Source organism: Ammodytes marinus (genome assembly GCF_949987685.1).
Source record: "Ammodytes marinus genome assembly, chromosome: 18".
NCBI lineage: Eukaryota > Metazoa > Chordata > Actinopteri > Uranoscopiformes > Ammodytidae > Ammodytes > Ammodytes marinus.
In genome coordinates, this window is record NC_137222.1 from 21,529,646 (window position 1) to 21,546,555 (window position 16,910).

Consider the following 16,910-nt stretch of genomic DNA (forward strand, 5'->3'; position numbering starts at 1 on the left):
AGAGTCAGTTCCAGGCTGGTGTTGGGGTCAGTTCAAAACTGGTTACAGCCTTATCCCAGTTATGAACCGGTTGGTTTCACATCGACCGGAGACAGCCATGGAGCCGGCAAGAGAGCAACGTCATGACGTCACTGTAAACGTGTGTGTACGTCACCCGACGCCGCTGCTCTTGTGGCTAACGCTAAAGCTACCGCTAGCTTTAAGCACAACAACAGCGGCGAATACGTCTTATTTTTACACTTGTTGGCTCTCGCTTTGCTTTCTTAAGCAAACAGGACCCATACAGCGTATTCTCGCCGGTCAATTTGATCGCTACGTTCGGTAATTATGTTATGTTTACGTCTCGTAGTAGCGGTGTTTTTAAATATGGCGGGCATGAGGTTTGAGTTGCTCTGGTTGGTCAGGATAATCCCTCCCCCAACCGTTCGCGCAAGCAGTTCTTATCAAACCCTGCTCAATCCTGGGGTATGAGTTCCCCCGGTTTTTACGGCCCGGAGCAGGCTCTCTGGCGGTGTGAAACCAAAACACTGGCTCTAACTCCGAACAAGCCCAGAACTAGCTCCGATTTTGCGGCGGTGTGAAAGGCCTATCAGTGAATTGGCTGGCCCCAGTTCATCCACAGCCCTCCTCTGACACAACACAAACTACTGTTGCTTGTATACTATGGCCTAGTATTAAAAATGATACATTTCACATTACATACATAATCACTTTATCCTGAGTCTTATCCCCTAAATCTGTAACTTTGAGACTTCCAAAATTTGTCACAAATAAAGTCAACTGTAACAGTCTCTAGAGTGTAACACTTTAGGATGTTACTGTTGTGTTTCAATGAGATCCCAAGAATTCTTTGAGCCGTGGTTTTATTGAGAAAATAAATGCAGTTTGTATAGAAAAAGCAGATGTAGCATGGTTTTCTTAACATCATTTCACAGCCAGTTCTACTTTCATTTGTCAGTGAAAAAGTGTGCAGCATGAGAAACAACTGGTAAAGGCACATTGCAACAATAAATAGGGATTCTCAGAGTGGAGAAATACCTACATGTCTTATTTTCCTCAGTTCCTTTCAGCTCTTAAAGGAGAACTGAGTGATATGGTCCTTTAAGCTAACTTCCTGTCAGTGACCAGCAGTTAGGAGTCCCTCCCTCGTCCCTACGTCACCACCACATGAACACACAGCCGTCTTCATCAGATAGTGCCGTGATGAAGAGCAGCGAGTCATCGTTCACAGGCACAGAGATCCGCCTCTTTATAGCGATCTGTCTCCTGATTGGTTAAAATGACTGGGATAGTCCAAATTGTATCTGCCAAATACTGCAAAGCTGAATGAATGGGAGACCTATGTTATGAACTGTGCATACTGTTTAAGTGATTGCTGTATGGATATAGATAGATACATGTATATAAAAAAAATATCGCTTACTTCTCCTTTAAGACTCTCCAGTTAACAGCTGTGTCCTCCTCATTTAGCAATCAACAGTGTTATGAAATGAAAGTCAAACTAGATAAAAACATCACAGTCACCTGCAGTGTGACTGTTTCCAGAAAAGCAAAAATAATATATCCATCATCAGCCTGAGGGCCAGCTCAGATAATTTCAAGTTTCTGACACACACACACACACACACACACACACACACACACACACACACACACACACACACACACACACACACACACACACACACACCATCATAGATAGCAAATTCTACTCCGCCTACCAAACCAGTCTTCAGTCCGTCTCCAGCCTCCAGGTGTCTGGTTTTCCAACATGATCAAATAATCCTCCTCACTTAGATCCAGTTTGTATGTTGAGTTGATCAAACACAGTCCCAGTGTTACAAACTGTGGATGAATAGCAGAGAATCAAGATAACATGATTCAGAATGAGGCCTCTCGATCGAGCCCCTCGTTTTGTTTTTTTCCCCCTGAGTTGTTCTTAACACGACAAGTATTCCAAAACGATACACTCCTCCCGCCGTGTGATGAAAAAGATGGACCGATGAATCAAAATCCCATCTGATACTTCTTCTTCTTGGGCTGCGATGCCTGCTGCGACGGTCGCCCCTGTGAACTCTGGGAGAAGGGCCTGGACCAGGGGGAGGACCAGGCGGAGGACAGACCCACCCTGACCCCTCTCTGTGACCCAGGCTGGGAGCTGCGTAGCTGGGAGGAAGAGGCCAGAGGTGGGGGCTGCCGGAGCTCCAATTCGTCTTCCACAAAGTAGCCGTCCTGCTGCGAGGCATCACCCTGGAAAACACACAGCACACACACTTGTTGTGAGTCAACAGGTCAGTGATTGAGATGCTGACCAACATGTGATCACTATGTTCCCCTGTGTTACAGTCCTGCTGCTGGGGACCTTTATTTTGACTGATCAAGGTCTAGTACCCAAATGTTGCTATTGGATAAAGCTATGTTTGCAAGTAAGACAGTTTTTTTCCTGTCATCATGTATTCTTCCCTCTCCCACGCCTATAGTTACAGATGTGCCACCTTTCTGTTTTGACCTCTGTTGCACAACATCCCTCATCTACCTCTTCTCATTGCATGTCGCCTTTATTTTCAGAATAAAGGATTTTATCAAAAAAAAGGTCCATTCTGCCGCTCTCATATGTTTCAGGAAATTACGTACTGGAAACTTAAGGCGCACAGGGTAGAAATGTCCATAAAAAACAAAGTCACACACTAATTATCTCTTTCAATGATCACTTCACTCCTACTAGAATGTGTGATGGTGTGTTCATCTGCACAGTCCCCCACATCTGGCTGTATTTTACATAGGTGACATTTGTTGGTTGTGTTCAAATAAATTCAATCTGAAAAGACATCATTTAGGAAAGAATAAACCGGATTTCAGGAGGCCCTACTTACAGAAATAACAACTCCTAAATCATTTGAATTTCTTTTATCATCATATAAGCGTTAACTGGTCCTAGCAAGCACCAGCACAGCTTCTGTTACCCCTTTTCGACCGAGGCAGTTTGGGGGGCCGGTTCGAAACGGTAACCAACCTGGAATCAGTTCACTGATTTTCAACGGCGAGAAAAACTGGTACTAAAACATCACCAACTCTGAGCTGGGAAGCCCCTACGCCAGGGGTTGGATCGTCAGGAACAACCAGACCAACAACAACTTTGTGACCGCCATATTTAAATACACTGCTACTACGAGACTTTATCAACACATATTTGCCGTCGCTAGCTACAAGCTGCGAAAATACGCTGGATAGGTCATGTGTTTTTGTTAACAAAACAAAGCCAGAGACAACACACGTAAACATGCTATATCTGCCACTCTGTTAAGTGTTGTGTTTAAAGTTAGCACTAGCATTAGTGGTTAAACCCGTAAAGGGCACACATACATAAACACATCAGCGCCCTCTTACCTGTGATGCAAACAGAGAGCTGATGTAGTCATCGGCTGGGCGTTTGTTCTTCTTGCGAGTGGCCGGTGTTGGGGCTGGAGTGTTTAGTGATTGGTTGAGTGCCTGAAGGCGGGAGGTGCTTGGTGTCTGATCCCCAGCAGGTTTCCCTTTAAGGCTCTGTGGTGTGACGGTGGGGGTGGGAGCTGGGTTGGTGGGCGTCACTACTCTGGGGGTGCCGGGCTGGGAACTGTCGGACCAGGCGCCCTGGCTGCCTGCAGAGGACCAGCCTGACAGGTCAGAGAAGTCGTCCAGGTCTGAGCGACAGGAGGCGGGCGAGGAGGTGAAGCTCCCGGACAGAGTGAGGCGTCTGCCCCCTGCTCTGCGCGCCTCCTTCTCTCTCCTCCTCTTCCTCCGCAGAGCCTCCTGCTTCTCCTTCATGTTGAGCCCCAGCTGGTCCTCCCACCAGGCCCTCCACGCTGCCTCGCCCTGCCAGGAGAGGCTCAGACGCTGGCTCAGGGGGTCCTCCCACGCCGCTGTGTCCACCGGCTCTGGTACCGGTACTATATCTGGAGCCCTGAGGGGGGGCAGAGCAGGGAAGGACATTAGTGGAGGCTCAGGGCAAAATGCACCGGAAACTCTGAAATTTCCCTTGCCCATTCATTTCTACTATTACTTTCCTGCACACACTCCTTCTTTTTTTTTAACCTTTATTTATACAGGTAAATCCCATTGAGACCGAAGACTCTTTTGCAAGGGAGACCTGTTTTTCCTTTCCCACGTTACCATTCACACACACATTCATACACCGATAGCAGGCTAACTATCGACATTCACACAATGTCCCCTTCCCCTTCCTCCTACACAAGGAAGCATTTCAGACAGTCTTCCCTCACTTGTGCTCAGTTTTCTGTGTATGTTACACAGATTGAAGTAAATCTTTTCACATTGCAAATGTTTAAAAGGTGGAGCCAGCAATTCTGGAGAATGCTCGTTGTCAAAATTAGTGAATATCCCCTCCTGATCCTGTCCGCACATTGTAAAAAATAACAGTTTTTTTTAAAATTCAAAGTAGGGGTGTGCACGTGTACACGTGTAACCGTTTAGTAAATCATAATCGTTTAGGAAAAATCAATAAACGAAAACCGTTTAAAAAAAAAAAATCTTCAAATTTAAAATTTTCTTTTTTTCAAAGTTTTTAAATATGTTCTGGAGACACACATTTATTGATTTTACATCACTAGTAGGCCTAAACTAATTGGGGATGATAAAAGCTAGTCTGCCGAATCGGTCTGTCCCTCGGCGAGTGTGTGAGTGTGTGTATCGGCGCACACACACACACACACACACACACACACGGGGAGTCGCCGTGCCGGTGCTCGACTCAGCCACGGAAGAGTGATGAAAGATAACCTAAAGATTAAAGTTACTCGGTTGACGTGAACTAAGCTCGTAAGTAGCCCGAACTTTATAACACCTGTTCAACCTGCATGAACGTGGACATGTAGAAAGCGATAGGCTATATTAATCAGGAAATGAATGAAGCGCGATAATGACGGTGCACATGTCAGGCGAACGTGTGTGTGTTTGTGTTTGTGCCATGGACCTATTATAAGAGGTGTGTAAACGAGCGTAGTTCATTTCAACTGTGTGTTTACAGGCGAACGAACGCGTATGTGTGTGCGCGCCAGGGATGGAAATTAACACCCGCCACACGCCAAATGCGGGTAGATTTGCGTGCTGGCGTGTAAATTGTGTCACTTCACCCGCCACTGTGTCGGGTAATACTTTCCAGTCAGGTCCGATCGAATTTGCATATTTAATAAATACAATGATGCCAGCGTGCTGCACAGTCCCACAGTTTCTTTTTGCCTTTCTAGTCGAACTGAACTACGGTGCGATCCGCTCCGCGAGGAAATACTTTCTGCGAGACGTGTGGAGGCATAAGTCGACAAATCAATCGACTTACTTTGCCCCCTTTATTTCTTCCCACAGCGGAGGTTGAGGTGCTGAAAATAAAGTGAAAACTGCGCTTTTCCTTTAAGCACCAGAGCTGCCGCCGTTATGTTACAGTATTTACATCCAAGCCCTAATGGTCATACAAATTAGATGCTTTATTTAACGCTGTCCGTGCTTAGGAGGGGATTGTAATTGTGTCGGCTGAAACAGAAACTAACGGAGGGACTCGGCTCACTGTAGGCTACAGTGTATTCAGCCTCGAGACATTCAAACGGATCACATACAAACAAGGAAGCCTCTCCCATCGATATCGCTAACGGGGAGAATATCCTCGGTTATTATTTGCGCCTCAAACCACAGAGTTCTTCCCCGCGCGGCGGCTCGCTCGCTCACTGGTGAGATCTGACGTTGAAACGCTGCTTTGCTCGGACGAAGGCATCGTGTGTTTGATGATTTAACACCATAGCCTCAGACGAGCGTTTAACATTATGCTGCATCTTTTGCACTGCACTGTTTTTTATCAACAGTGAAAACATGGTCCCACACCGGACTCTTATGTGTAGCTGATTACTTCATGCACGCACCTTGCAGAAGTGACGCTCCTGCAGCGCGCTCACGACCAGACGTGAACTCGCACGGTGACATCTCCCATTAATAAAACGGCATAACAGATTTTCAGATTTCTATTTTTAAATTCGACTTGAGCGCAAGTGGAAAACCGGTCATTGGGTCGACACCTTCACATCCCTAATGCATAGAGAAAGTGATAAACACTGCATACCACACCACAAAGACTGATCAGACCTTCATCTCTTATTTTTCCCTATGCTTGACCATGACTTCTGCAGGTGAACTATTCATTAAACTGCCGAAATTCAAGAATAAAATAAATCATTAAAGTACTGCACTTCAGGCCACTCCTTCCACATACTTTCAGTTGTAGGCTTCACATTTATATGTTTGCCTGGTTTTATATTATGTGTATGCACAATATCAACATTTCACATCATTAACAAAAAATAAAAAAATAAATCTGAAGCTAACTTCAATACTGTATTATAATTATTGACTAAATGATGAAAAAAAGGTGTCTGCAGGGCCAGTGAAAATATACAAGGGGCCAGTAAAACTCGGATCTATTGGCCAAGCTGGCCAGTTGGGAAAAAAGTTGCATTGAACCCAGAGTATATATGGAGTTCAATTATAAAATGTTTTGAAATAAAGATGACGTGTATTGTGTATCATATATAGTAAGAGTGTACCATTTGCAACTCAGTTCCTTGGTAGCACCTACTAACAGTAGAAATGACTTCTGATGGAAAACATTTGTATGAAAAACACTTTCATTAGCTAATCTTACTATTGTATTGTTTAACATTAACGCATATATTAAAAAAGATATTGCGTGTAAAAAGTGGCTGGTAAAAAAGACGAGTGGCTGGTAGATTTTTAAATCTACCTGCCACAGTGGCTGGTAGGCAAAAAAGTTAATTTCCATCTCTGGTGCGCGCGCCTACAGGACGGCGGGCGCGCGAAGACAATGACGTCACGGTTAACCGTGTACACGAAAAAAATTCCGTCGTGTACACGGTTAGACATTTTTGTAAACGTTCACACCCCTAATTCAAAGCCTAAGCTCTGAAGTCTTGAATTTGATTTGGGGAACCCGGGCTGTACCCTGATAGAAGAAAGATGGTCTAATAAAACTGCCCTTGAAATGATCCAAAATGCCCCAAACATATTTCACAGTGGCAGAACAAGCCCCATGTAAAGAAAGGTTTTACCCTACCTTTGGACAGCGCTGGTGACCAACAGAGAGCGTTTGGACATGGTCTCTCTCAGCTCCTGCCTCAGGCTCTCCACACGCTGCTGCTCCAGTGGATGGCTCACTGCCTGGTCCTCAGGCTGCTGGAGGAGGCTTTGAGCGTCCATGGTGAGATGCATCAGGCTGGCTCTGTGGCCCTTCTGACGACCACTCTTTTTCACCAGTTTCTGGAGCCAACGCTTCCATGTGAGCAGAGCACCATCGCTGAGCATCACCGGAGCCTCCTTCTTAGAATGAACAACGTGACTGTTGTCCACTTCTGCCTCAGTATTATCTGCATTATTTTTACCCACAATTCCATCTTCCACACCTGTGTCCAAATCAGACAGTGGATCGGGCTCCGGATCCTCATTATTAACGATGACTTGCAATTTCAAACGTCTCAAGTTTCGAAATTTCCGTCCAGACTCTGAATCATCAGAGGAATAGTCAGAGAAGTCGTCCAGCGCTGGTTGTTCCCTCTCGGGTGTTTCGGCCACATGCCTGGGGGCAGTGGGGTGCTGTGTGGGCTGGATGACGCCCTCGTCGCTGGATGTGTCCGATACCACCGGCTGAGAAGGTGCTGCTGCTGGTTGAGGCAGAGGTTGGTCCTCTGCTGCCGGGGCTGGAGAGGAGGGCTCACTCTGCCCAGGCTCCAGGATCTGGTAGAAAATGTCTCCGGCCTCCGTCAGCTGTAGGACACACACACACTCCTCACCGCGGTCCTCTCCTCCTCCCTTCATCTGGATACAAGTCAAACCTGGGGACAGACACACCAAAAAAACATATAAGTTCAGCCACATCAAACATGTAGTTTCTTTTTAGTAGTTAAGACAGAGCTCAAACCTGGCAACCCCACCATTAGGACAGGACTTCTGAGATGCTACTCGATTCACAGTATTTTACCCAACAGATAGCGCTATAATTGAGATAATGCTTTGTCAGGGATATCTGCCATCATAACAGTGTTGTGCTGTATTAAAGGTATAGTTCTGTATTTTTCAAGTGGGGTTGTATGGGGTACTAGGCATTGTGTTACCTTATGGAGATGGTGATCAGTGCAGTCACTATGAGGAGCTTAGGGGAGACGTGGCTGAAGCAGAAGTCAGCCTTGTACTGTTGCAGAGGCCAGAAGAAGGAAAACAATGTCCCCATATCTATAAATGCTAACCAAAAACCTAAATATCTGTTCAATTGTATGCTAAACTGAGATTATTTCCAGAGCTATATTTCCATAGCATTTATATATAGGGAGACACTTTTTTTTTTTTCTTCTGGCCCCCTCCACAACAAACTCCAAACTCCGTATAGTGACTGCACGGATAACTATCTCCATAAGGTAACCCACTAACTATGCCTAAGTACCTCACACAACCCCACTTCAAAAAAACTGAACTATCCCTTTAGGCACCCCTTCAGGCTAAGCGAAATGACGTTTAGTGCGTATCCACACACCTGTTGACAGCCCCATGATACTCTGGGCTCTTTCTTTAGCCACGCTGCACTCTGAATAACACATTGATTGGTTCCATTTTGGATTCCCATTCTCCGTTGGATCTACACGGATCATGCAGGTAGCTGATTTTAGTTCCAAGAAAGGTCAGATCTTGACAGAAGGTAACAAGTTTGCAGGGCCGCACACAGAAAGAGACTGCGTGTTATATACCGAATTTTACAGTACATATTCCTAATTGAATAATACAACTTCTTTTTGGATAGTTGTCTGCACTTTGCGTCACTCTGAAGCTCTAACACTTTGAAGCTCAAACCCAGGGACCCACTCTCTCCCCTTGTCCCCATACCTGCGGCCGGTGAGGACAGCCTGTTGGTAGCCATGTCCAGCCGGTGGGGGATCTGGACGGGAAGCTGCTTCAGACTGTCTCTGGGTCTAAGCAGGGCCTGAGGAGGACCGCGACTGGAACAGGCCTCCGCTCGGCCTCCTGAACACACACACACACACACGGCTTTATAATGGTGGTTTGTGCAGAACCTGAGATTCCAAGAAACCACTTAACATTTAGGAGAAACCACTTAACATTTAGGAGAAACCACTTAACATTTAGGAGATTTAACACACTATAGGTATAAAGTCAACGTTTGAAACTGTATAATAATAAAGCAGTATAACAGATAACAGCATGTATTTGATTGTCCCTGTGGGCTGACCTGAGTACTGCAGCAGTGTGATTTCTTGAGAACTCTGGGAGCCCAGCACGATCTTAGTAGTTCTAGCCCCAGAGGAGGCGGAGCCAGGAACAACGTGAGTGAACAGGGGCGGAGACTGCATCATGTGATCACACTTGAGCATGGGCACGCCGGGGAAACGCTCATCCATGATGTAGGCCGAGTACTGAGAGAGAAAGAGAAAGGCAAGAGAGATAAGGAACACATTTTAGAAATACCATGTGACTGTCATGACAGCCAGCAGGTGAGGGTTTTGGCAGGGATGGTGGCTTACATTTTTTTTATGAGAACGGTTTAAATCCAAGTTTTAATTTAACAAATGAACCGAGAGGTGAGTCTTCTGTTGATGTGATCAGCCAGACAAAGAGTCTATAGCCATGTTAGAGGGCTGTTTGAGGAAGTACTTATGCTGCCTTCCTTTTACACTGGAAGTCGGAGGTCAGAACTGAGAGTGACGTCACACTGAGTTGACTGCATTCCAGTAGCACAAGTGGGAAACAACAAGAAAACCTGCCATGAACGTTCGGCCTTAGCAATCACTTCTGGTTAGCCATTGTTAGCAACACCAGTTTATAATCAACGCTCTATATGTTGTTTTCGTAAAGACAAAAATCAGTGTTTCCCCCACGTTCACACAGCAGTGGCCCCCCTAGAGGGTTCGGGGGACCACAACACCGCTGCTGAAAAAAATCCTGCGGGAAACACTGAATATGGTAGCAACATATCGACGGATAAAAAAAAACAGCAGTGTCATGTGTACAGGTGATCAGCATGGTAACAAGACAAAGCTAGGTACAGTCTGTTCACCATCTTAATTTAGTGTGATGATTCCCCTGGATACATTTAAACTTTAACCTGCTGGCGGCACTGGAGGAAAATCATTACCAAATTAAGATGCATCATCTGGGGAACATGGATGTCAATAACTAAATGAATTGCAATCCATCCAGTAGTTGCCAATACCATCCATAGTCATGACAATAATATGGAAATCAGGCTGGGCTTAACATCTTTTACATTTTCAAACTTTTTTTGGTTCTAGGGATTCCAAACTTGGGAGTAGTCATTTCCTTTGACCTGTTGAAACCTCTTGTTCCTCCTACTGAGTTACCCACCTCCAAACAAGAACCAGGGAAAATTCTGACATATAGCGGTGGAAGCAGGTACTGCACCATTCCATCAAACTGAAATGTTATAGCAGTTCATCATTTTAGAAACTTTGGAACCGTCCTGTGGGGTTTAAATAACTACTTGTTGGTAGTGTCATTCTCTGTTTATATGAATGTACCTGTGTGGTGACGAGGTGGTGGAAGCAGTGGACGTCTCCCAGATACCTGGACACAATGAGCCTCTCCCCACTGCGACACTCTGACGTGTTGCTGATGCGAAACAGAGTGTGACCCACCATGTCACTCACCTGGATGGAGAGAAAATAAATAAATAAATAATTCAGACACCAAAATCTCAAACAAGTAGATACATTAAACATAAATAACTAAAAGTTCAAAGTGGGCTTATTTTGTACTGAACTGACTCCAAGTTGCTGTGTGGAGGTTGGCAAGTAGCGAAGGATTAAAACTTCAGAATCATGCAGTGTCAAAAACCAACTTAATAACCAGGCCAAAAAAGCAGGGCCGTCATACAATACCACACGTGGTTTCAAGCCAATCAAATCCCTGAACTGGCAGAGTTTGGACATGTGTATAAGAACCATCTCAAATATGTAGGTCAACACACAGACTTTTCATTTGGTTTAGGTCTGGTTGTTTAGTCTGATTCACACTTCTATTGACCAGGCGTGTGTAAAATGCCTTAGTGGTTGTTTATAATAATAATAATAATACATTTTATTTCGAGGCGCCTTTCAAAGGCTCTCAAGGTCGCCTTACATACAAAGAATTCAATAACATATACTGTTTAAAAGCAAGGTACAAAAATAGAATTAAAAACAGTTTAAAATAAATACACAATAGGGTGGTGAGGTGATGAGGAAGGCAGTATCAGGGGGGGTATGCAGATTTAAAAAGGTGGGTTTTGAGTTTGGCTTTGAACTGGGTTATGGATTCGGTGTTGCGGATGTCGGGGGGTAGTGCATTCCAGAGCAGGGGAGCAGAGCGGCTGAAGGCTCTGCTCCCCATCGTCTTGAGACGGGCAGAGGGGACAGTGAGGTGAACAGAGGAGGAGGAGCGGAGTGCACGGGAGGGAGTGGCAATTTTGATAAGGTCTGTTAGGTATGGGGGGGCAATGTTATGGATGGCTTTGAATGTATAGAGGAGGACCTTGAATTGAATGCGGAAGTGAACCGGGAGCCAATGAAGCTGGTGCAGGACAGGGGTGATGTGGTGAGAGGATGGGGTTCTGGTGATGATTCTTGCTGCGGAGTTTTGGACCAGCTGTAGTTTATGGAGGGTTTTTTGGGGGAGACCGAAGAGAAGGGAGTTGCAGTAGTCTAGTCTTGAGGTGACTAGACTGTGGACCAGGATGTTTAAACCAAACAGGTTAGGTGGGAAAGCACCTTCATGTTGATGTAGACACCACTGTATGTGGTCTTTAAACAGGAATACTGCACTATTGGAATCTGCCTTAACCACTGTAGAGGAATTATTTTTATACTAAAAATGGACTATTATGGGGGATCTACAATACTCGTCTTAAACACTACCAATACTTTCTTTTATTCAAACCATTTACTCAGTTGTGTTCATCGGGACTATAAACTAATAGAGTAAACTACACTACTATCCAGAGGCAGTAGTCTCACCCTCATGTCTGAGAGCTCCACCCCCGTCCTGTCTGCGTACAGCATCACCCTGGGGTGGGCCGAGAACTCACACCAGCGCCACGGCGACTTGGCGTTAAAGTACAGGTTATGCTCTTCCTCCCGAACCTTCTGCATCCTGATGGGACAGAGGGACACAATACAGTTAGTCTGACTGACAGGGTGGAGTCAGCGAGAAGGATTGTTGTCCAAGTCAGTGGATATCTCATCACGATCCGCTACTTGTCCCACTGATCCATGGTTAATACACAGCCTAAGCTCTGTAAACGGGCATGTGCTAACTAACATGGACATACCCGTTAATAGAGCCTAGCCTGTGTATTAAATGGATTTTAATTGAACAAAAAGTGATTTTGACTACCAGTGTTCTCCAGACAGGCTGACTCCACCTTTATAATCATACTTTAAAGAGATAGTGTGTCTGTAGGAAGAATAAAGGTCCTCTCCTCACCCTTTGCCTACAGTCCACAGGTTTGCTGCTCCGCTCTCACTGGCCACCAGAACTTCACCTAACACATGAGGACTGACATCACAGCAGGGAAGACATTACTGTAACACCTTTCCTTAAATTGGATCAATTTAAAAATCTAAGGGGCTGTGTACACAGTAACCATTTCAACATGGTATATAGTAAATAACAAAGCCGTTCCCTGCGATAATGGCTCCACACATGCATATATTATTTGCAGTCAAATAGCCAGACGAAAGTTAGATGATAAATTAAGGGAGTAGCGGATTGAGCTGTGTATGTTGTTTTCTCTGATACGTTTATTAACGCTCCTCCAACAAAGTGTAGATTTGCTGCACGGTGTCTCCACTGGGCCATTGCTATTACTGTGATCAGCGGAGACAGTTTGTTTAGTTGCGCCAAAGTGCACTTAGTTCAGCGCCAACTACTGGCCAAGCATGCATACTTCAATGATTGAGGTCCCTTTTGAGGATCTGTGTGCATATGGAAAAAAACGTGTCTAAACGTGGAAGTTGTGTAAAACTTAAAGGACAGGTATTCCATTTTTAGCGAGACCGTTGTCATGTAAACCTAGCCTTAATAAGTCTTCTCCTGCCGCTGAGGCTGGAGGCTGCAGAGGAGAGTTAAACTCCATCCTGACCATGACTCACCTGACACTGATGCATGTGGCCACCTCTCCAGTGTTGACCACCTGCAGTAGCCGTGGCTCATTGCTTTCACTGAACCTCCAGACTCCACACAGGTGATCCGACCGCACGCCAACACAACCTGCAAACAACAAACACATGACTATTTTATACTCCTGATGACATTTTATCATATATATATCTTCTTATTCTTTTTCTCATCCTTACACTGGTTGAAGAGGGAGGCAGAGGTGACCTGTCTGATGGGGCCTTTGAGCTGGAAGCTGAAGGGCTCACTGCTGCTCACGTCCACACAGGAGGAACCTCCTCTGTGGTGCTGCAGCGCCACTCTGTGGAAGTCTGAGGGACTGCGGTTAAGAACCCACAACCAGCACACACACTGAACATGCATCGGGATGTTTTTGCCCTCTACCTCACACATTAGGTCAATTCACTGATTAGTCCATTTGTACAAAAGCAGAAAGTCAACAGTGGGGAAGGAGGAACCCCAGAAGGAACATTCGCTTGCAAAGTGAGTGACTAATATGGTGATCAAAACCTTGGTCAAATTTGGGTATGATTACTTTCTATATTTAAATCCCTTTGTTTATGAATCTCAAACAATAATCAATTAAGGCTACAGTGTTTAGCTGTTTCAGAAGTAACGCACTATCATTTTAAGATTAAAAATCTGAGCAGACATTTGATGCCAACAGAACTTGACAGATTTATACTTCTGAGGTCTGACATCCCCGGCACACCTATCTGATTCATTTGCAGAAACTTGAAGACTCCTGGAGGAGTAAGGAAATGTAGGTGAAAAGCCATACTTCTACAGTATATCTTTGTCTTAACCCTCCAATATGTCATGTGTTGAGCAGGATACTGAGACAGTCCAGTCCCTGGTTTGATGGGTAGAGGAGGCAGCCGGGCTGAGAGTCGCTGTCTCTCTGTGGGAAGGGGAGGAAGGCCATGGCGCCCCCTGTGGCTCCTTCAGAGAACAGCATGCGGTCTCTCTGCTCTGTCAGCTCCTCGTGTAGCAGTGTGCCCAGCAGCTCAGGAGGGACAGTGTGCACTGCGTCTGACAGCAGGACACTGTATGCATCCAGGCTTTTAGAGGAGTATGTCCGCTCACATCTGGGAGAGAAAAAATATAAAAATTCAATTAGACAAAATTAAAGTGTGACCAAGGTTTTAAAAGTTCTGTGATAAGACTTTAGCATTTCCCCAGACACTCACTTTTACAGTCAGTCAGGGTCCACTCACATTTTCAACTTCAGAAGATCGAGGATGTTTTTCACCCTCCACATGTCCACTGAGTCCTTCCTCTGAAATACAGCGCGCACACACATGATATAAGTCCTCCTAGAGGACAATAATGTCACTGCTTGTGTAATAATAACAGGAGCTATAAACTATTTAGAGTTACAAAATATTTGACCTTGTGTTTTGTTAACTGACTGAAGTGTATGAGCTGTAAAGATGAACGATCAATCACTTGGGAAATTCGATTAGGGAAATAGCCTGAAATCTGCATCCATACTTTATATGCTCCGTAGCTGAGATACGGAGAGGACAAGAAGGACAAGGCACCAGAACAACTTGAGATAGAAGGGCTTTCTAGCACATTAACACCATCAGAATAGAAAGTGTATTCATGTGAAACTCACCCCTCTCGATCCTGGTTTGAAGTTGAAATTTTCACCCAGGATTTCCCCCATGCACCCAAAGGCATCTTGGCTGTGGTCCATAAAGAAGTTCTGTATCTAGATACCAAAAAAAGGAAAAATTAATTGTGTCTTAATAAACCCCAAATAAAAAAATTCTGAATTATGTTTGTTGAACGACTATGCATTCCCTTTATTATATTAGGAACATCATTGTGCAATTTTTTTTTTCTGAGACCCATGAATGGTTGTTTAATTTGTTATTGTATCCATTGTAATGATAAAACATTTATTAAACATTATGATTTTAATATCTGTCTTAATCTTATTACACAAGTGCTGGAGCTATAAAGAAATGTTGGAAAACAACACCTGTGCCTCTAGGGTATTCAATACCCGCTTCTTAGATGTGAGTGTCTTAAATGTTCTTTTGTTGTACTCACATGTTCTGTAAAGTCAAGTGGATCTGGAGGAGTTGAAGGCCAAAGCACAGCTGAAAAAAACATTTCCATATTTTAATAATTGACAGATGATACCACAGGATTTTAGGATGTTTGAAAAAAAAACTGAGTGTTATATGTTATCATTTGATACATTTTATCTTGCATTTTCGTTTATTTACAACGGACCCATCTTCAATTAGACTTTATTCATAGATTTTTGTAGTTCAAAAGTTAATCAGAAAGTAAATTATTTAGAACCACGTGTTCTGGGCTGTTTCAATAGAATTTTTTTTTAAATACAAATATCTCGCTAAAAGAAAAATTAGCCTGAACTCACCATGTTTAGGGGACAGGAGGGGAAGCGGTACCGGCTCAGTGTGACGCCATGTCTCCCCTACCACCTGATGTCTGGGTGTAAATGTCCAGCTGGAGAGAGGACCAGAGCCGCCCTGAAAACACAAACAGTGTCAAATATTAATTTAAAAAAAAACTCTAACTATAAAGGCAAATAAACAATACATATTTTAAACGTATATAACAGATATGAGCTCCTTTATTTGTAACTTTTATTTAATTTTAAACATTTTTTTGGGTAAATATTGCAACTATGATTTTCAATGTTTCTACCCAATGAATTATGAGGCTATTACTCATACTACTTGCTGTAGTTTGGTCTGGCTTTGCGAGACTAGGCTATTACAATCTTCTAATGGAACTTTGAGCTTTTACAATAGGAATAGCAGTAGCAGCATTATTATCATGTTGTAGCTAGTTGACAGCTGACCCACTTGAGGTCTGACTTGGTCGTATCCGCCCCAGTCTCCAGCGCTGTGTTTCAGTACAGAGTCCGGCGGTGCGCAGTTGTAAAACGAAGGAAAGAGCTGCTGTGGAAACTGGTAATCCATTATGCTAGTCACCGACGAAATAAACCAACTGTCAGGTTTTCTAGTGGTGAATATCTGTCGCTATTCCTCCTCCGCGTGTCTGCTGGGAACAAGTCCGGACATGTTGTTTTCAGCTAATGTTAGCTTCCCAACCACTAATCTTTGCTAGCACGAATAAGCACGTTTCTCCTCTTCCAGTCATCGTGACACGCGACCAGCGAACCAAACGACAAGCTATACATGCCGATGCAAACAGTGGTGCCCGAAAAGAAACAAAAATCCAGTGAGAATGGTCCACAACATGGTCCAAACCGCGCCGAACACGTGCAGAGTTTCAGCCAGAAAACGTGTAGTCAAGTTGACAACAACAGCATGACTTCCGGTCGGTCTGGTTTTATTTTTATATCAGTATTTAGTATTTCAATTCAGTGTGTACATTTTTAGAGATATTACCTCTACCCCACACACCCTAACTTAAACTAACTGACTATGTAACTAACTAATAGTATAACAGAATAAATAAATAATTGAATCAAACGTTCACAACATATTTATTTTATGTTTTTATTTCGAAGGCTAAATGTGCATATCGGAAGTTCAAACCAGATAATCTAAAAAAATTTTTTTTTTAGTAAAGTTAAAAAAATTATTACAGGTTTTAAACCCCGTTACATTCATAACAATTATGTTTTATTCGTATGTCAATTTACTTTTGATAACGAGTTAACGATG

General features: G+C 44.0%; 1 protein-coding gene across 1 annotated transcript; it reads right to left on the reverse strand.

Moving 5' to 3' along the window:
* Nucleotides 1-866: 866 nt before the first annotated feature.
* Nucleotides 867-16,504, reverse strand: taf1c (TATA-box binding protein associated factor, RNA polymerase I subunit C). Its single transcript, XM_080047241.1, has 16 exons — nucleotides 16,083-16,504; nucleotides 15,632-15,743; nucleotides 15,295-15,344; nucleotides 14,855-14,950; nucleotides 14,451-14,512; nucleotides 14,071-14,321; nucleotides 13,413-13,544; nucleotides 13,209-13,326; nucleotides 12,541-12,612; nucleotides 12,072-12,207; nucleotides 10,599-10,727; nucleotides 9,293-9,476; nucleotides 8,929-9,066; nucleotides 7,112-7,886; nucleotides 3,388-3,940; nucleotides 867-2,250 (listed from the first exon to the last, which is right to left on the reverse strand). The coding sequence occupies exons 1-16, from the start codon at nucleotides 16,197-16,199 to the stop codon at nucleotides 2,008-2,010; spliced, it is 3,168 nt and encodes a 1,055-aa protein (XP_079903367.1). The 5' UTR covers nucleotides 16,200-16,504; the 3' UTR covers nucleotides 867-2,007.
* Between the last annotated feature and the right edge of the window lie 406 nt (nucleotides 16,505-16,910).